The 22,701-nt window shown below is 37.6% G+C and overlaps 1 protein-coding gene across 1 annotated transcript in view; it reads right to left on the bottom strand.

Annotated features, from left to right (window-relative positions):
• LOC149786024 (E3 ubiquitin-protein ligase rnf213-alpha-like) overlaps positions 1–22,701 on the bottom strand; it is a 358,391-nt gene that overhangs the window by 92,223 nt on the left and 243,467 nt on the right. Inside the window, exon 56 of the mRNA XM_089978099.1 lies at positions 647–763. Coding sequence (XP_089834225.1) covers positions 647–763 — 117 coding nt within the window. The remainder of the gene's footprint in view (positions 1–646; positions 764–22,701) is intronic.

The following is a 22,701-nucleotide window of genomic DNA, read 5'->3' on the forward strand; positions in this document are numbered from 1 at the left end:
ATAAGTGTTTTGCTGACTCCTATACCAGATTTCTTATCTGTTCCATAAAATTGTAATAGAGTTTTAAGTCCATCAATGCCACAGTGCTTGTTCAGACAGAGGTATTTTGATCAATTATTTCTCACATTTTAAAACCAGTGTACTTTCTCGATAATTTTTTTTAAAATCAGGTGATGAACATATAATCAAACCAAGATATTCTTATTAAATGTTTGCCAATTTAAAAAATAAATAGGGGTGGGGGTTGGCTTATTATAAAGTATGGCTTTGCCTGATAGATTAAAGTAGGGGATGGACACATGATCAGACAAAGATGTTCTTACCAAATGTGCACTAACAAGATGTAAAAGAAGAGATGGGGGCTTACCATTCAGCAGGGACCTGTCAGGTAAATACTGTATATAAGAATATTTTCCTGACTGGTGGGCAATTTATAATTTTGATTTCTTATACTGCACATCTGCTTAAAGTTCTTAAAGATGAATTCATTTATGGCTTGACTCTGATATATATAGCAAAGACAGAAGTAACAATTAACAAAAGCATCACTATGTGCAGTAACTACAATTCACTATAACTAATTATATCTTAACTTTAGATTAATATAAAATATTACCTTGACTGCCTAATTAATATAAAATATTACCTTGACTGCCTTGTCTAGCTGCTCAGCACCCTCTCCAAGTACGACCTTTGTAACCGCCTCTCTGATGTTAATGTAATGGGGTCCACAAACAATGTATCTGTCTGATACCTCTCTCACCTGTGTAAAAATTAATACATTTCATATTTAAAAAAAGATTTTGTTACTAAACTAAAACCTAGAATGACAATGTTTATTACCTCACTTACAAGTCAATGGCTTCATTAGTTTTGAGTGATGGCTGACTGAACTATTGCATACATAGAATTTAATGGCATCTCAGCACAATCTTGTTTATATACTGCTTACTGTCTGAAAAGAAAACCTAGGATCCTGTGGAATATGCATCTTACTTGTGAATGGCATTACCATGACAGTTTTTTGTTTGAGCATGAAAAAGGAAAACCCTAGTTTACAAGGGAACAAACTTTAGAATCTAATATTATACTGAAATTTTAGCAAATTGCACCAACTGATGAAGAAGACGTATGACTTAAAAACTTGTAAAACTAGGATTCTGCAGCATGTGCATCTAACTTGTGAACGGCATTACCATAATATAGTCTTCATCTTGAGCAGGAGAGACAGGAAACCCAAGTATACAAACTTTAGACATCAACTAATATTATACCTAAATTTCAGTGGAATACAGCCACTGCTGTATGACTTTAAAAAAATGCTGATAGATAATTTGAATGCTGATGATGCCAAAGTCAGTGATGCCATCATTACCACACAATATCTCAACATACAATCACAAGTAAAAAAAAACTGGGCTTTAGATTGCTCATTTGTTCAATATCTGTCTAACAGCCAAATACAAAGGCAGATGGCCATGAAATCTGAGTCAGTAAGATGCATTCTTTTGAAATTTTTCCAAGGCTGTTACCTGCCAATGCTATAAAAACATTTTCCAGATTTAAATAGGTTTATATGTTCATCCAAATTCAGTAGCACAACAGCATCATTTGTCAAGTATTAAAGGGGCTTCATGTCATGTCATTTCTCTTAGTACTGGTCAAATGTTTTGGAGCAATTTATTCAGATAATGTTGTGTAAATGGTTTTTCACTGTTAGCAGAAGGCAGTAATATCTGACTGGAAAAGCAACATTTCTACAAAGTGTGAAAGACCTTCAAGTTTAAATTCTGTCAAATCTAGTCAAATTCTGTTAGTTGACCTTTTAAAAAATAAATTACTACAGTTTTTATATTTTCAGTAGCAGCAGCCATATTGGACGGCAAATTGGCACCATTTGAACAAACTTAAAACCCATCATACCAAGATTCTTTCTCTCAAATTTGGTCAGGTTCCATCCAGTGGTTTTATTGAGAAGTCATTTAAAGGATTTCATATTCTTAGTATAGATGACTACATTTAAGGGTAAATCAGCATCATTTTCACAAATCTGAAAGCCAGTGATGCTGAACTATTTTCTATCACTTAAACTATTCTGATGAGCAGAAATCCTTTAAAGTTTCTTTCTATTTTTAGCAACAGTGACCATATCTGATGGAACCTAGGTATCATTTGTACAAAACTGAAAGGCCTTTATGCCAGGATGCTTTCTGTCCGACCAAATTTGTCCTGTGTGATTGTTGACAAGAAGATGTTTAAAACTTATTCTACTGTTAATAATGGTAGCCACATTAGACAATGGATCTGCATCATCTGTAGACAATACAAAAGTCCAAGGGAAAGACTGAACATACTCAAATTGTTAGAAGGGGGCTAAGATTGTAGAATGGGATCATGTTATTTTATTCTCGAACTCTATTACTAATTGATTATTCTAGACGTCTATTATTATTTGAAGGCTGGAATAATGTCATTGGACAGAGGGATAGCACAGGAAATAGTCCTGCTACACTTCTGAAATAACTGGGTATATCATTGGACATTATCAGGATGGAGGCTAGGCTTCCCTTAGAAAAAGTGTGATGCATGGCAGACATTTTACAGTACTTTTGCCTATAGGAAATCTTGCACAAAATGTGAACTGCTAAGCCTTTTAGGACATCTAAACTTTTCTTAGAGAGTGATTTATCCTGGAATGGCTTTCCTCTCCTGCCTAATAGCATTATCCACTGCTGTTCTTCATCACCATGTCAAATTGAAACCCTAAGTCCACACTGCCATTTACATTTCAAATTTTGCGCAACATATGCAGTATGTTGGATTCTAGTGCTTTTTATCCCTTATGGACCTTACACAGAAATGCATGTGTTTCACTGCTTTTTTCTTCAAATTTTTGTTCTGTGAAGAAGTCTGCCATCAAATTCCATGTGCCCTCCACATGTAACTGGCTGTTGCTAAGAAATGTGACTTTTTTTCTGTGGACAAATCAAGGTTCACTCTTTTCTAAAACAGATCCGTTCAAATTGGTGTGTACATTCCAATTTACGAAAAATTAAATAAAATGAACATGTGTCCTGAACAGCACTTGCAACTACAGGGTGTGATGAAAGTTTAAATGCCTTCCTTTCCAGTTCTCTATTATATGTGGATTTGTAACCTCAACGTGCTCTGATTTCACCTATCTTTTCAAACACTTCATGATTGGAGATCATCCTCACTGTTTAGCCTCTGGGGTCAGGCTAGATCTAGAGGAGGGATTATGCTGGGGTCACCCAAGTATAGGCCTCAGGATCACCCCAGGTCAGTAGATGATTAGAATAATGGGTACAGTAAGGCTGGGATCAACCTGCCTTAGGCAGCTTCTGGGAACAGCTCAGCTCAAAAGCTGGGATTATACTGGGATCACCCCATTACAGACCTTGGGTTCATCCAGATCATTATAATGGGAGTAGTGCAGCCCTTAATTCAGTATTATACTGGGGTCACCCCAGTACAGACACTGAAATCACCCCTGGTCAGTAGAATATTAGAATAAGGGGTAAAGTACAGCTAGGCTCAACCTGCCCTAGGCTAATTTCTTTTTCTTCATGTGAGTAGCCCCCACAGAGAAGCCAAATATATTTATGTACTATACATGTTGGGGAAGGTTCTCCAAACTCTTGGGTAACCATTAGGATGCCGTTGGATCACGATCTTTAGAATCAGATAATACTGTGTACATGATTAGAATTTTCTAATTCTGTTGGTTAGAGGAGAAAAATTAATGTAATTATATCACTTTTATGTAGGTAATTAAAGAATATGTCAATTTAAACAGACTTCTGGTACTGAGTTGTGTATAAAACTTTCATTCAAGTAGTACATTTTATATTAAAATCTACTCTTCCTGTACATGCAAGAGATGCACAAAAACTCTTATGTAATACATACTGGAACTGACAGAAATTTTCTACCACAGCTTGATCTCATAAATGTTAGGAATACATAAATATACAAATCTTCTTTCTAAAATGTTTGTCATGCATCCTTTCCAAACTAAAATTAAGAAAAAGAGTTGAAAGTACCATATTGTTGTGCTGAATTGCTACTTGAATACTAATATTACAAATGGTTATGGAAAACAGGTGAATATACCTAGAAGTCGCCACAATATAAAACAAGGGCTACAAATAGCTATATGCTCAAAACACAGACTTGGTGTATAACCTAGTTTTTGCACAGTATTGATATCAGCTATTGAGACAATTGAGGTTAGTTACTAGTCTAAATACTACAGCATTAACAAGGTTGACTCCAGATACTCAGAGCAAAGACATGGTTTTATTAATTTTCATTATTTTATTATTTATTGCTTGATTCAATCAAATAAACAAGAGTCCCCCAACTGAACTGATGCTCAGTGGGGCAGAATTTCCAGGAGTTCATAATAAGAACATTTTCTTCCTTATAAAAGATGAGTGTTGAAACTATCTCTGATATTCTTCAGTGATACCGTATTTACCGTATATGTTGGGACACCGTATTTGTTGGGACACCATAAAATAATTTTAAAAGTAATTTTTTCGTGCACTGTATGTTCTGGGACACATCGTTTTTTTCAAGTCGTAAGTTGTGTGACACCATTTAAATCATTCGAAAATTACATGTCAGAAATTGCACTCCAACTGAAATTTTATTTTAAAAAATATAAAACTGTATACTTGACATAAAACTCTTCAATCCACTGCAGCAGCATCTCATCAACACAACCCTTCTCCTGCACATGTACGATCTATTCTTTTGGTACATGAATATAGTTTTAGCTTTCTCATACCTTGAAAAAATGTTAGAGACAACACACCACCTGAAGCGGAAACTGCAAGGACAAAAGTCAGATGTTTTCAAATCTGCACTAGTCTTGCTAATTCTCACACTTTTGACGCCCATCTTAAAGTCAGTCCATCCAGGAATGCGATCAAAGTACACTAGAGTTTTATCCATGTTAATGATCATATTGTCGGCGAAATGATCTATTCATCACATGATTTTATTTTGCTCCAAATCTTCTGGATGATGCTGGGTCATCGATGTTCGCACATGAAGCATTATAATTGTAAACTTTAAAAACTGTTCCATTGTTTCACTTTATCTTAAAAAATGTCATGAATACTGGTGAAAAGTAACCAAAGGTAGCTTCCATATCTCGGCTGTCTCTGTTTGATCGAAGCTAAAATATAAAAAAATCGGCACATGTAAAAGAATCCAAGTTGGCTTCTGATGTCAGCTTGCTTTGCAATAAAAATAACCTTTGTATTGATATCCTTTAAAAAATTCAGCTTCCGAGTCCAAAGTCGGCTTCTGACGTCGGCTTGCTTTGTGATAAAAATAGCCTTTGTCTTTGATGTCCTGTCGGTAAGTTCAAAGAAGAAGTTTACTGTTGTCTGCCATCTGTGTTTATTTACCACCAGGGCTTCTATGTGCTTGGCAATTTTTGTAGTAATTATTACAAAGGTGCACTGATGCCTGCGGATAAATAGTAATGATACTTTTGTAACCCACGCCGGCGAAAAGATTGTCACTTGCAACTCAAGTGAATGTGTTTTTAAATAATGAGTTTTATTGTGAGATACTGTCAGACAGTAGACCAGGATATAAATTATTCTTGGCTATTTTGAACCTAACACCGTGCCATGCGTGAATGGCAGTTGTCTCAATATATCGGTTGATTATTTCCCTCTTGTTTGCGAATTCATTGACATCTGTGCACAAAGCACTATATTGCATCAAAATTTGTTCCATTGTTTCAATTTATTTTCTAAATTCTTGTGAATATAACTGAAAAGGAACCCAAGTTTGCTTCCATATCTCGACCGTCTTTGTATATTAAAGAAAAAAAAAAAACCAAAAAAAAAAAATCGGCTTACTTCACAAAATCCAGTCAGTTTCCGATGTTGGCTTGCTTTGCAATAAAATAACTCTGTATTGATATCCTTTACCAAAACAAAAAAAAAATTAACCAAAGTCGGCTTCTGAGATTGGCTTGCTTTGTAATAAAAATCACCTTTTGTCTTTGATGTCCTGTCGATAGGTTCAAAGAAGGAGTTAACTGATTGCTGCCAGTCGTGTTTATTCACCACCAGGGCTTCTATGTTCTATGTGTTTGGCATCTGCGGTTACAATTAATACAAAGGATCATTGACGTCTGCGGGTAAATAGTAAGGATAATTTTGTAACCCAAGCTGGTGAAAAGATTGTCACTTGCACTCAAGTGAATGTGTTTTCAAATGATGATTTTTATTTGCGACATACTGTCATACAGGAGACCCGAATATAATTCAATCTTGATTATTTTGCACCCATCACCGTGTCATGCGTGAATAGCATCTTCAAGATATCGGTTGACTATTTCCCTCTTGTTTGCGATTTTGTTTGCTCCAGTTTTCAGTCGGATAACATGTTCTAACTTTGGAGCACAACCACACACAATTGCTTCTCAATCTTCATGTGAACAACGTGGTGTGTGGTATCGGACATAACTGATACACGCTACAGTATGGAATCAATCCTACGCTTACGGATTTCGTGGAAATATTTTATTCTTAAATGCTCATGTTGAAAAAAGGAATAAATGATAACAACACAAGGTTAGTTTGTTTTTATTATCAATTCAGCGTTTTATTTATCTATTTTATTGCAACGTGCATTGGGTGGGGGGAAGCACAAATGCAATACAATTTTATTTCGTTTCTTAAGTCTTGGGACGTATGACCAAAGTGAAAAAAAATGTTTCACCATAAGTTCTGGGACAGGAAAAAAAATAATTATTTTATCGTGTACCAACATATGCAGTAAATACGGTAATAAGATTCACAAATTAGCTGTTGTGGTGTATTCTATGATAAAATGTCTTAACTACACTACAACATTAAATTTCGACCACACATCGTTTGAACTAGTCCAAACCACACTCACACTGAAGCAAAGGTCAGTCCATTTTTTCTGCCTACACCGCCCTCCTCCAGTAGAAAAAACAAGCTGGCTGACTCTCTTTTTGGAGCAGTTTTCAAATCTCCTGGACTATGGAAATTTGATAGGTGGCAACCTGGTTATTCTTGGAGATTTCAACTTTTACTTTGACTGTCCCAGAAACTCAAATACGTCAAAACTCATAGATTCCATTAATGTTTTCAACCTCAAACAGTCAGTTAACCAACCCACCCATAAACATGGTCACATTTTAGACTGGAGTCTTCATAGACCTGATGATAACATTCTACAGTCCTCCCTGGTATCCCATGACCTTGCATCAGATCACCTCTGCATTATATGCCATCTGGACGTATCAGTCCCTAACCCTCCACCTTTATCTGCTACTAAGAAAAACCTCTGTCTGATAAATAGAACCAAACTAATGCATGACATCCAAGCTAACCTAACAACTTGCTTACCTCCTACCGCAGAACAACTCGATAACTGTCTGCGTTCATTGCTTGAGAAACATGCCCCAGCTACCAAGTGCAGAGTATCAATTCAAAAGTGTTCTCCATGGTATAGCAGTGTTAGGGACCAGCTTCACACTGCTAAAAGAGACCGCCGTAAAGCTGAGAGGCTTTGGCTTTCCACCAGACTCACTATTCATAAGCAAATCTATGAAGTTGCTAAGAAGAATGTCACAAATATAGTCCATGCAGTGAAATCAGCCCACTACACTACTAAGATCATGGAAAGTTCCAGCTGCAAAGAGCTCTTCGAGATTACTAACAAGCTAATGTCAAGGAACAAATCAACACCACTTCCATCTACCTTCTCTCCAGTCGTCCTTCTGGACATGTTTGCAAATTTCTTCTGTGACAAAGTACAAACCATTAGAGATAAGTTTGACACCACAATTCCAACTGACTCGTCGTCACCATACAGTTGGGATACAGAATTTGAGCAGAAACCATTAGCAGCATCTGAACCTGTGGATTTTGTATGTACAATTGTGATGAAGAGTGCACCAAAGTCATGTGAACTTGATCCAATTCCAACATCACTGCTGCTTGAGTGCTTAGATCCAGTACTGCCTTCACTAACTGATGTTATTAATACCTCTCTCTCATCCAGGGAATTCCCATCATTTTTCAAAACTGCCATTGTAAAGCCTCTGCTGAAGAAACCAACACTAGACCATAATGATTTAAGGAACTACTTCCCAGTTTCTAATCTCCCATTCATATAAAAAAATCTTAGAAAAGGTTGTTCTATCCCAGCTTGTATCTCGCCTAAATTCAAACGGTCTTTTTAGCAATGTACAATCTGCATATCGCCCTTGCCACAGTACTGAAACTACTCTTCTAAAAGTAGTTAATGACATTCTCTCTGCGTTGGACAGGGGAAAGATTACAGTCCTCACCCTCCTTGATTTGTCTGCAGCATTTGACACAATAGACCATGATATATTACTTCACCATCTCCAGCATGTATTTGGCATTCATGATACAGCCTTACTATGGTTCAAGTCCTACTTGGTCAACAGGACACAAATTGTATCTGCAAATGGAATACACTCCAGCCCAATTGATTTATGTTGTGGTGTTCCACAGGGGTCTATTCTTGGACCTGTTCTCTTCATTCTGTATACTCAGCCGCTCCCAAGTGTCATAGATCATCATCCAGTGTCTCACCAATTGTACGCTGATGACACCCAAATACACAAATCTAGCCACCCAGCTGAAGTTGATGCTACCATCCAAGGTGTAGAGAGGTGCATTTCTGATGTGAAATCATGGATGACATTAACAAGCTGCAGATGAATGATGATAAAACTGAGGCCATTCTGATCACAACATAAAGACTTTCTTATTCACATCCTTTACCTCAGACAATAAATATCAGCAACACCAACATTAAATTCACACAATCAGTACAAAACCTAGGTGTTACTCTGGACAGTACTCTCACACTGCACCAACATGTCATGAACATATGCAAGACTGTCTTGCATATCTTGAGCTGAGACGCATCAGCTCAATTCACAAATATCTTTCACTTGATGCCACCAAAACATTTGTGTGTTCATTAGTACTTTCAAGACTGGACTATTGTAACTCAATTCTGTCTGGTTCATCTCAATATGTACTCCAGAAACTTCAAAAAGTTCAAAACATAGCTGCTCAGATCATACTTAGAGTACCACGATCAGAGCACACCTCCCTGCTGCTCTGTACCCTACACTGGCTCTCCATTCGATCGAGAATCAAACACAAAATTTGTTCTCTGTGCTACATTTCACTGTCGGACTCTAGTCCAACATACCTATCTGATCTCACCAATGTGTACACACCAGCAAGATACTTACGCTCCTCTTCTGACAATTGTATACTCATTATTCCCACTATGAAAACAAAGTCATATGGACAGCGTTCTTTTGTATACCAAGGCCCAGCAATGTGGAATGCATTGCCTACTGAACTCAGACACAAAGACACAGTGATCACATTCAAGAGGGCTCTCAAAACTCACTTATTTCGACTGCAAGAACAAACTTAAAGACCTAATAATGTTTCCTACCTGAAATATTCTCACCATGTTTTTTATATTTTAATGTTTTTCTAATTTCATGGTGTTTGTTTTTGTAATAATATTATTATATGTTTTTTATCTTATAGGTGTTGTCTAATGTTGTAAAGCGCTTAGAGCTTCTAAAGATTAGGCGCTGTACAAAGTCCTCATTATTATTATTATTATTACATGCGTGATGTCAGCTTAGCACTGTTTTCATGGAGGACAAAGTAGTCATCATTAGAAGTATTTTGTTGAAAACCCCTTGTCATAATGATCTTCCATTCAAGGGGATTAGAGACAACAAGATTTTTAAGAAAGTTGCCATGGCAGCCATATTGGATGTACCACTGGATTCATTTTCATTAGGACCAGCTAGGGATCAGAAGAAAACCTCAGTGTTAATATAGCCATCCATTTAGAGAGGAGTAGGACAACATTTTCAAAACATGACTTTCCATTCAGGTGGAGTAGTAATAACAAGCTTTCAATATGGTTGCAGTGGTGGCATAATGGACATCAGATTGGCATCATTTTCATTTAAGACTAACTGGACATCCTAGAAAGTCTTCTGACCAAATCTCCATATTAATATGACCTTCTGTTCAAGTAGAGTTGTGATAACAATATGTTTAAGATAGCTGCCATGGTTGACATATTGAATGTCAGATTAGTACCATTTTTATCAGGGACCACCTAAAAATGATAAGAAGTCTTGCAGTGAAAACCCCAAGGCTGATATACTATCCATGTAGAAGGGTAGCAATAAAAAGATTTTGAATATGGCCATTGTGGCAGCCATATTGAACATCAGATCAGTACCATTTTCATTTAGGATCGACTAGATATTACAAGAAGTCTATTAGTGAAAATGCCATGTTGATATGACCATGCATTCAGAAGGATTAGCTATAACAAGATTTTCAAGACTTCAATATAAAAATTAAGTGACAATCAAAACAATGGATATGGCATTTGCTACCAAACCAGACTGCAAGTTTGCAAAGGCCAAACAAAAATTCATGTTTGGATGATGAAATGAACAAAATGAAGAAATAAAATCATTACAAATGATGAAAATCTGTTGTTTAAAGATTTACACTAAGAAGCCCATCAGATACACCTGCACTGTGATGCTTCTACATTACCCCACTACAACAGTATCAACCCAATCATGAAATGTATTAACAAAACTAAATATCTTTCAAGTGAATAGAGTCATTATTTTTACAAAATAAATAATATGAAGTATGATATGTACAAGGTAAATTTGTCAAATATTGTAAAACTTAGGAACTTGTTGTTCTCAATGTAGTAATGCAACTGTTTTATTTCAAATTATATAATAAAAAGAACACTTTTTAAATAGATATAAAGAAATATTTCACTTGTGAAGTGGAATATTTCCATATATCTATTCAAAATGCCTAGATATGCTCTATTTCTCATAAGTATCTTAGCAGATATCAAGTAATCTATTCGTTGACTATAGGAGCTGAAGACAAAATCTATCCAATTTTTTCTATGGTAAAAATCATACTTCCAATAGAAAATAAAAATTATCAAACCAAGATTATTTGTTTGATTTATTTATTGAAAACAATAGATAATTGTTTGATTTATTTAAAAGGATATTTATTTATTTAAAAGCATACATATTTGTTTGATTTATTTATTTAATAGGATACATATTTGTTTGATTCATTTATTGAAAACAATACATAATTGTTTGATTTATTTATTTAAAAGGATATTTATTTATTTAAAAGGATACATAAGCAGCAGGGAAGTTGTACAGACCTTCCGTTCCAGACAAAATAAAGCTTCCTACGAGAACCTTCTCCGTAGAAGCCTCAGATTTCACTTTTACAGCCTTCTACGGAAGCTATTTTCATGCATTTCAGACCGGATGCATCGGTTGGTCGCGCCGGTGTGTTAGTAAACATAGCATCCGAGACAGGAAAAATAAAATACAGAGAATTCTCTAGGGAGATTTTTTTGTGTTATATTTTTTGTTGTCTTTGGGGCTGCTTTCTCATGAATAAATTTGATCAAGACCAATTCGATACCGACTGCGTGGATCGTGAAGATTTATCGTGATAAAACCGTGCGGTGTCGCCTGAGTGCGGCTAAACAAATTTTTGAATTTGTTTATGTCCATGTCACTGTTGCACCAGGTCTGATGAATATTTCTCAGCGTGTGCGTGTCTACGCCATTGAACACCGACAAGATATTACAATTGTCCCTAATCACCTTTGGAATCTGCGTATATCTCTGTGTTACGTAAATAACATCGGTGTTCTTGTGTCTGCCACGCGAGAATATCCTAGCAGGGTTGGTCTGCTTGTCCAGCATAACGTCATCGAAAACAACAAGATTATTAACATCGCCGTCTAAATTTTCCACGGATGGAGCTTCATTGATGTCCGTGATGAATTCGATTGTGCCTTCGTCGGTATTGTCGCTAAATTCTTTTAGCACCTGATAACAACGTTGATCGTCGACGGATGGTGCAACCAAATACAATTTGTCCCATTTCAGCCATCGCATGATCAAATTCAATAACAACTGCGTCTTTCCAGATCCAGATGGACCGATGATTATCATTCTAATCGAATTCGGTAATACCGCGTGATGTTTTATTTGCTCGCGTCGCTTCGTGGCTGAAAAATCAATTACATTCATGTTACTAGAATACATGGATCTATATTGTGTTAAGTGTCGCACACACACAGCTACGATAAATCCAACCGAAATCGTCACACGTAACAACAGGAACGCAATTGCAGGAGAATGCGAAGTTTGCAAGACACGCAAGTTCAGATTTGTAAAAAAAAAACTAGAACCGGAGGAGACATTGCCACCTCCTTAACAAATCTACCTGGAACTCCCTGGGCGAAATATCCCGGAGAGAAGCATCTACCAGGATACAATTACTGTGGACCTGGAACAAGACTCGATATAAGACTCGACGATAATAACCAACCAAAACAAAATGAAGATCCGGTAAACGCCATCGATAGAGCTTGTTATGTTCACGATCTCGCGTATCGTAGCGGGGATTTACAACAGAGGCATCTCGCTGATATCAGGCTAATTCATGCACTAGACGCAATTCCCGACAAAAGTTTCAAAGAGAAATTAGCAACATGGGTGGTAAAAGGCGCGATGAAAGGTAAATTAGTATTCGGTGCTGGTAAATAATAATGGAGCAGATATATTATTCTCCGCGAGGATTCTGGCGAGGAAAATCAGCGATAGCCAAACTCGCCAAAGCCGCTAAGGTAAAACAATCCGTCGCTGAATCGTGGCTATCGAAACAGGCAATCTGGCAAATATATCTTCCCCCGCCTAAGAAAATACCGTATGCGAGTTTCACTGTCAGCATCCCTAATGAGGTCCATCAGGCCGATTTAATGTTTCTTCCTTACGATACCGTCAACGGCGTCACATACAAATACGTTTTGACAGTCGTTGATATCGCTAGCAGGTATAAAGAAGCGGAGCCGTTATCGAATAAAACAGCAACAGAAATTGCAAAGGCATTTAACGAAATTTACTCACGATCCCCGTTAACATGGCCGAATCTTCTCCAGGTTGATCCAGGTCGAGAATTTCTTGGCGTGGTTACTTCACTGATGAAAAAGAATAATGTTAAAATCCGTCGTGGTATTGTAGGTGTTCATCACAATCAAGCTATCATCGAAAGATTCAATAAAACGCTCGCAGAACGATTATTCGGATACCAATACGCGCGTGAATTTATTCAGGATAATCGATCTCACGATTGGGTATCAAGATTGCCTCATGTAATCAACGCGTTAAATAACAAAGTAACTCGAACGATAGCAATGAAACCCGCAATTGCAATTACAAAATCGAATATACCCCTAAAGCGAGATTCCACAATTCAGCCTGTACTAGGTAGCGTCACAGTCAGATATTTGTATAAAGAAGGCGAGGCCGAAGGAGGCAGAAAAAGAGCAACCGATCCAACCTGGAGCGTTACAACACATAAAATATCCGCCGTAACAAGATCGTCAGGAAGACCAGCTATTTATATCCTAGATTCGTTAGCGCCTCAACGCGGATTTACCAAAGAAGAATTACAAATAGTACCAGAAGATACTCAACTACCGCCAGCGTCACTAATGTAGTTTACTCGAATTCGTCCAAGCTGAGATAATTTTCTTACTCTCGACACGGCTAAATATACCAAATTTGACCAGGAAATTCTATCATCGACGATCCAAACCTGACCATCTACGGTCAATCCCTGCGATGAGTGTATCGTTGTTGCGTAGCCTAGTTTCCACGGTGATTTTTCTGCATTTATCGCGTCATTAACGAGACTAATATCAACAAAGATAATATCATTCAAGACCAAAATCTTTTCCTTTCCGCATGGCAAAATATTATTAATATTTTGTTTCCTAGTATTGGCGGGCCTATAGCATAACGGTACCTGCAGCGTTGGAAATTTCTCACAATGCAGCTTGAATAACATTTCCTGAATAATATCACGAATAATTTTTCTACTAGCGACGATCAAATGATCGGGACGCCACAAATTTAGAAATTCGCTCATCGGAGTCTCGTCGATTATTTTTCTCATTACGTCACACTGAATTTTATTCGGTTGTAGTCGAATCAATTTCTTAAATTCGGTCAGTAAAATATCAGTCGATCTATAATCAGGGTCGATTTCCTCATAATAGTCAACGAAGTTTCTGAGCCATTCGTGAGGCGATTCACCATCAATAGGATCAGGCTGGCCGTGATCTCCGCACATTATCACAGCGGTATTTTTCCCTTCCAGCCAAGCCAAGATAGATTTTAAAATATCTAAATTCACCGTGCAAATTTCATCAAATATTATAATCTTGTTGATATATTTGTTTCCCATGCGTGCCGAATCCCATGATCCACCGCTGTACTTGAAATAACTGTGATACGTGCAAGAATTAACTCCGCGCTGCTTTATTTCTCGCGCTAATCTGTGAGTCGGAGTCAACACAATCATATCGGAGTTCGCAAATAAATTTATTGCTCGCGTTGTTTTACCGCTGCCGCCAGGACCATTTAGGTAGACGAATTTGCTAAGTGAAATTGGGTCAAATGCAGATGCTGCTGTCGATATTTCCTCAAATTTATCTCGATGAAATTTATCGCAATCTTCGACATCGGCATCTTCGCAATAATCCAAAATATCTTCGTTTTTTATCCTCCAAGTTCCCCATGAACTTCCATCGGTGATTAAATTTTCCAGCCTGTATTGGTATTTTTTATCGATATAAAATGAATCCGTTGCGACTCTTACCGCGATATCAGAAAATTTATTTATCATCGACAGCAAATTTATACTTACATAAGCGAGCATCGACGATCGTAAATGCGTATACTGTGCTGATTCTCTGTCAAGGTAGCTAATCACGGTACCTAACTTCGCTCCATCGATGATAATATTCTCTCTGTTGCAAAATATTCCTCGCGATACCGTATCGGCGATTATAAAATCCATCTCGGCGTCATTGATAAACAACCTAGCGTGTCGATGTTTATGATCAACGGATCCACCTTGAGTAAATTTACCAATTATTTTTCTTCCGATATCTTTCGCGTTGTCACAATCTGTCGGTAGCCACACATCGGTCTGTTTCCTATATGATATAATCGCCTCGCTCACTGTCAACGATACTAACATCGACGAATCTAGCATATATCTCAACAACACCGTAGGAACCCAACGGCGCTGGGAGAAATGCCTGCCGAACCAAATATAATAAATTTTATGTAAATTTTCAGCAAACTCGGATGAAGTAACACAAGCGAATCCGGTCATGACAAAATCAGGTAACGGTCCGTTAATTGCTACCCTTGTCATCTCGCTGGTAGGATGGCCGAATTTAGCAAAATAATCTGCACAATCGCCATATCCAAGGAAACTTCCAGGATAACACGCGCTCATGTCAACGGAGATCATATCTTCGAAATTGTACTTGGTATTCCACAATCGGCCATGGCCGTATTCGATACAGCTAAGTTGAATATCAGCGAGGAATTCGTTCCTCGTAGGCTTCCACGAGTTTTTCTCTCTGGCAGCGTGAGCGGCCACAGACGGAACTGTAAAGCAATTCGTTAGCAACTGGTCGGGATTCGACGAATATTTCACCGCGAGATTTTTCATCGACTCATGTAATATCTCATCCCGGTAAATATCACCGCATGGCAAAATAAACTGATCGTATCTTTCTTCGCTCGAGAACAACCATATTGATATTGGATCAGATGCGCTTAATTTTTTGATAAATCTAAACATGGCATCGGAATTATTATTCTCAACATCTGCCGTGGAAAATTCCGCAGATTTATTATCTGCCGTGGAAAATTCCACGGGATAAAATTTAACAATACGATCCCGCGGAAATATCATTACCGACTGCGACCATGCGTGGGAGTTGTGATCGACAATCTCGATTGGTGCTCCTCGGGATCTATACGGTGATGAATATAATATTTCTCCCGATAACGTTTTCACGGTAATTGGAAATTTAAGTTTTTTGCTCAACGCAGCTACATCGTCCACAGATGCACCATCAGCGACAGTCTTTGCCCACGCGTTAATTTTATTCAGCCTCAACTGGGTCAGACCAGATCCACGTCGGGCGTTTTTCATATGTTCGATTACGCGCTCAGCCACGCAATTTATCATCGGCGATTCTTTCATCGCAGGTAGATTTTTCACATCCGGGTTGTTATTTAGTCGATAAATTCCATAAACGACTGCACTAGATGGATATGCCCTGGCATAATAGGGACCATCGATTCCCAATAACAATCCATGCTTAGAGTTTTTATCGAGAATAACATTTTTCTTACCGCCGCGCACTGGATCTCGTTTATCACGAATAATCCAAGTATCGTCGGGCATTTGTGCGATAAATTTTATTCCAAAGATAAATCGCTCTTCGGAGTGTTCGGTTTTTATGTGCTCGATTATTTTCTTAGCTCGCTCCAGGTTCATCGTGGCATCGATGGAATTTGTTTTCCATGTCGACCAAGTGTGAACCGCTCCATCATCGAAGAACTCTTTCTTGGCTCGATCAACCTCAGGAATAATATATTCTGCCTCATCAAGATCAAATACATCCATGATTATATTTTAGACAAATGTTTAAATTATAATGAATCAATGCAAGTGGATATTAATCGGCTCAACAAAATTCTGTGACAAATCCTGCAGAGGCGATTATTGCGGCGCTCACATACACGCGAATCGACGCGGCAGTGAAGGACCACAGCGATGTTTAGTTTGTCAAGTTGGCACGCGAGGAAAAACTCGGTTGTGTTTGGCCTGCGGAGGAAAGAATTATCGGGAATTGCGGCGATATTATGAAAAAGATCCTCGTCGGTGATAACATGCGAGGAAGATTATATTAATCGATTCAAGGCAAATAACGATTTAGACAAATAGATTATCATATATGGATCTGAAATCAGCTATTCTAGAATCAGAGATTCTCAAATCAACAATTACATGCGAGTTTAAATCTCATCCAACGATCACTGGATACGAGGCATCATCGGATGGTGTTGTCAGACATATCAGAACGAGGAAAAATGTTGGCAGTTTTAATAAATTTGGCTATCTCAGATTTACCGTCAATGTGAGTAAAAGAAGATGGACGAATTATCTCAGTCATAGGTTTGTATTTGAGTGTTTTCATGGACCAATAGAAATCGGTCTCGTTATCGATCATATTGACGGAAATAAAGCTAATAATAAATTATTCAATCTTCGCGCGGTAACTCAAAGTGAAAATTCCAAATTTGGTAACGGCGGTGGATGATCAGCCAAGGCGGTCAAATCGATAAATCTAGAAACAAACAAGGAACTTGTATTTGAATCGATGAACGCCGCTGCAAAACATTTTGGTATTCATCCGAATTCCGTGCGACTTACGGCAGAAAAAATTCAAAACGCAGCATTTTCCTATGAATTTGGCGTTTGGATCAAATTTTCTTATATTCAGATAATTTCAGACTCAGAAAGTGAAGTTGAAGATTTTTGAAAATTAATTAAATATTACAAAATTTATATAATGAACGAAGAAAATGTAAATAACATCATCGAGGCCATCGAGGATTTAAAAAAGAAAAATATAAATTTATCCTCAGATTTGGACGCAGGTAAAATCCGGTCCGAATTTGAGACGATTGTCCAAGGAAAACTCGAATACAGGTACACGCTACCGTCAGAATATAAATTCATAAAGAAAATCCAGATTGCGATGTACCAATCGCTTGCGACTGTCAGCGATGATCAAATCGAGGATTTCGTTAAATTATCGACGCTGGTAGAAAAAGTTAGGTCGAGTTTGTCTGACGAATATGAGTCAAGAAAAATTACTAGCTCGCGCGTCAGGCAGCTAAAAAAGCTGGTCGATGAAAGTAGAATCAAAGATTCTTGAATTAGCGTCAAAGATTCTTAAGATTCTCAAAATTAGCGTCAAAGATTCTGAAGATTTTATCACAAAAAAAAACAAAATTTTCTGATTTTTATTATTTTTTTTAATATTTTACTGAAATTGCACAATTTTCTTATTTCTGACTACCATTTACCCCAGCAGATTTGCTAAATTATATAAATTACTCAATTTGACGGATATTTACCCCAGCAGATTCACGAAATTATATAAATTACTCGATTTGACGGGTATTTACCCCATCAAAAACATAAAATTACACAAATTTCTTAATTTCAAGAATCTCCGATTCTAATTTTTATTAATTTTTTTTATTATTTACCAAAATAATTTATTTATTGAAATTGTGCAATTTTCTTAATTTTGACGGGTATTTACCCCATCAAAAACATAAAATTATATAAATTACTCAATTTGACGGGTAAATACCCCAGCAGATTTACGAAATTATATAAATTGCACAATTTGACGGGTATTTACCTCATCAAAATTAAAAAAATCTACTAATTTTGAAAATTTCCTTGGGTTTTATTATTTTTTTTGGCCATTTTTCTTTGCGGATAGATTCAAAAATCTTAAGAATCTCCGATTCTATTTTCACGATCTTACCAGCAAATTGATACTCAGTGTTTCTCCGCGTATATCAAGCAAATGTCCATTTTGATCCGTCAGTTTGAAATTTATCTTCGACAATAATCGATTTGACATCGCAGATAAAACGGATTTACTGGCTCTTTTATTATCAAAAAACCCGGAGATGCGCTAGGTGAAAACGAATATAAGATAAATCCCTGCTGTGCCTGCTCTGACACAGACGAATCCACGTTGTAGCTGTTTTCAACAACATCCGCGTGAAGATAAATCGCGATAACCTCCGTTATGTTAACGATACCCGGCGAGATATGCCGCCCTTGCCCGGCAGGATCATTATTGTGTTTGAGAATCGATTCTGATTGTATTTTTTTAGTCCACGCGGCATGTAATTTCGGAAATAAATCATCGATGGTATCAGTGACGGATTTTCTCATTTCATCAACATCATAATCGGGAAATTTGAAATTTGGTAGCGTTTCATCAGTTAATCCAAATACTCTCATGAATTTTTGTTTTTCTCCTGAATTTCTGATCAACTCGAATTTGCTAATAGGAAGAACATAATCGGCAATTGATATATCGTCGATTATCGCCCGAATGAACATACCATGATAATATTCAACATCATTCGTGAGTTGATTTAAAATCTTCATGCGTTCGATAATTTCGCTACATGAACCTGATTTATTTAAGATGCATTCATGAAAGGATTCCCGCAATAAATTTAATTGTAATTTATGTTCTTGAATAAATTCGTCGAGGGTTTTTCTTACCAAGATACCATCTATGGGGAATATTGTCCTGTTAATATTGGTAGCGTCGAAGATTTTCACGCCGGGGGGATTTTTAGGAAGAGGCAACCACGAGAGAATTCTTTCGTCCCTAAAAGTAAAAGCGAACATTACCAGGTTAAATTTGTGGTTATTCATGAGGTTGATGGCGCTGTGGATCAGAGGCTTGTGTTTGATATTTCCGTACCATCCTTCGTCGGTGGTAAAATCTGATTTTTTTGGCTCCAGTAGCTCTGGAGGAGCTTCTTCGTGCCAACCTGGAATAATAAAATCTGGTTTTTCTGGTTTTGCCAGAGGTGCGATTTCGGGCCAACCTAGAACTGTCCTAATCGATGACTGGTAAATATCAACGATATATGGCGATTTTACCTCGATTATCGACGACAATGTTGGATCGTGCGAGAATATTTTTATTCCTGGTGTAGCATCGCCGGTTATATTTGATATCCTACTGGTAAGTTCCTTATCTAGTTGCTCAATTTCGTAACTGCCTGTTGGTATGCCAACGACGATCCAATCGGGAGTTCCATCGGGACGGTTTTTATTGGCAAAAACAAGCGAATTATTCGATGATAATCTACCAAATGATTTCGACCTAACATTGGGCCAGCTGTTATAGACGCGTAACTGTGACAGCGCAATTTCCTTGACGCTAATTGGTATTGGAAAGTCGATACTAAATTCTGACCTGGTTGAGCTTGCCGATATCAGTGTCGTTATCGGCGGTGTCGTGTTTGTCACGATTTGAGTTAGTTCGGACATTATTGATATTCATTTGTTCAATCTCGGAGCAGATATTTATCATTGCTGAAAATTCCATATCGGATATAACGCCGTCGTTGAGACTCTCAGACAGCAACGATGATAATTTCGAATACGCCTCGTTGACCTGGGATAGTTTACTCGTGTATAGAGACAATTTCTCATTCGTGCACGAGGATATTTTTTTTGCGATAATATTGAGAACACAGGCGATTGTCGTTGTCGACGAGATTATTATCGTTGCTATGATCGGCGCGATTGTTGTTACCGCGGATAAGATTATTCCCGCACCGGCGATTATTGCACTTACCGCGTACACGGCGACATCGATGGCAACTAATCTGCGTTGATATTTTTTTATTTTTACCAGATACTCGTCGAGGAGCTTTTTTAGCGAATCCTGCCATGAACGCGCCTGATTGTATCGGTAGTCTGATGCGGTCATTTATTAGTTAATTATCTCAACAATTATCCAGTCGGTTTACCTATCTCAACAACTACAGTTGATTCGGATTGATCATTTTCATATATTGTCGATAAAAATTCGAAAATTGCAAGACAATGCACTGATCCTGTGGTGGTTCTATCTGGTGGTTCTAGAACGAATTCTGTGTTGCTATTTTCTTTTAGCGAAATAATAAAAAATCCAGGGTAAAATTCATGGATCATTTTATTATCTTGTCTTAGTTGTACTTTAAATTTTAATCTAGCGATAAAATATATTCGATATATGCCAGTAATTGGCGCGGTGAAGCCAAATGTGTCATTATCGGGTGCCCATAGATAATTACGCACATTTACCACAAATGGTACATGGCAGGAAAGATTTTTTGTTTCTACCTCCTCTGGTATCGAAATACGCGCTAATCTTCCAAGATTCATTGATGATATTTTTGTGTTAATATCGCTAATTTTTGTAGATGCGTCGAGAAGTTTCGTGTTTAAATCTCGAATTTCTCCGTCGTACAACGATACATCGATCTTTTGACGCGCCAATTCACGTACCACGTTAATTTCCTCGTTGATTTTAGTAATATCCTCGTTGATTTTTTTCGTTTTCTCGCTGATATCATCGTGCGATGTTTTATCGCTTTTCTGACTCATTACGATATTTATTTCGGTAATATCGGCGAGAATATTAGTAATATCCTCGTTGATTTTTCTTACTCTCTCGCTAAGATCATCGTGCGATGTTTGATCGGCTTTTTTCTTTGCAAGCTCGTTTGCGGCGGAGGAAGTATCGCTGGATGTTTTTATATCTTCCTCGATTTTTTTACTAAATTTAGTTAAGGTATCGTCGAGTTTTTTAAGATCGTTATTTAGCCTGTTAAGTCTTTTTGTCACTCTGTCCTGAAGATCGTCGTATAATGTTTTATCGGCCTTCAGAAGCAACGTTGCTGATAACTCCTCGTCCTTTTTTTCCACATCCGCGATATTAGCTTTCAGGGGTAACTTCGCTATAATATCGGCGATATCAGCGATGGATTTTGATACCGAATCTGACAGGCTAGTAAATTGATTAATGCGATCGTTATAGTCGTCTCGCTTGATTATATCTGTTATTTTCACGTTGCTGGTTTGTAATCTTCCTTCGCGGCTCTGAAAAATAGCAACTTCGCCAGGATCTACTTCTGACAGCGATAGAAGATTATTAATATCATCCCTGGTTGCGAATTTTGATAGATCGACGTCAGTCACTTCTGCTTCCTTCTTCCTGTAGATAAATCTACCGTAAATATCAACCATGATATTTATCTATGGCATATTCAAATACGATTCTATGATACGGACCGGATGATTTTGAAATTGCATCAAGGACATTAATTGATTCAGGACCGCATATCGGTGGATCCATTAACGTCTGCGTTGGAAGTGTCGAATACCAAATCGGAATATTTAACTTTGACACGTAATTGATAAATTCTTTTGGTGGAGCTAGTCCGTACGAGTCAAAGTAAACAACTTCGCGAGGATTAATCGCGTAGGCGACCCAGTGTGTGCCAGGGCCGGTATTTGAAACGAGATTTATTATTCCTGTCTCGGTGGGGTTTGGTTTTTCTGGTAGTTGATCCCGCATAAATACGCCTCTGAAAAATTTTTTTTTTTTTTCTTTGCTTCGTTGAATAAATCTAAATTTGAATAGGCCGTGCTAATCTTAGGCCGGATCCGTATGGGGGGCGTCTTAGATAAAGGCCGCTTCCCTTTTTTTTACCGTATCGCCCTCCCATTACTTTGTGTACTAGTTTGTCACCTACAGCTCCGGCCGCACCTAATCCTATCGCTTTTGCAATTGCCGGAAGAGCCCCGGATAATAATCCAGGAATAGCAGCTAGGAAAGGGAAAATTCCGCCCATTTTGACCATGTCTCTGATGGCACCTATACTAAGATTCACATGAACGCCGGAATTCGCTGATTTGGCTTTGGTGAAACGTTCACGTTGATTTTTAGTTAGCGACAGTTTATTAGGACCGCCCTGAATTTGATCATTTTTCAGGGTTAATTTCACACCGCATCGCTTTGCTGTTGCTGTTTGGAGTTTTTTCA

Source organism: Sinohyriopsis cumingii, chromosome 12, assembly GCF_028554795.1.
Source record: "Sinohyriopsis cumingii isolate HCF-2022 chromosome 12, ASM2855479v2, whole genome shotgun sequence".
In the NCBI taxonomy this organism is placed as follows: Eukaryota; Metazoa; Mollusca; class Bivalvia; order Unionida; family Unionidae; genus Sinohyriopsis; species Sinohyriopsis cumingii.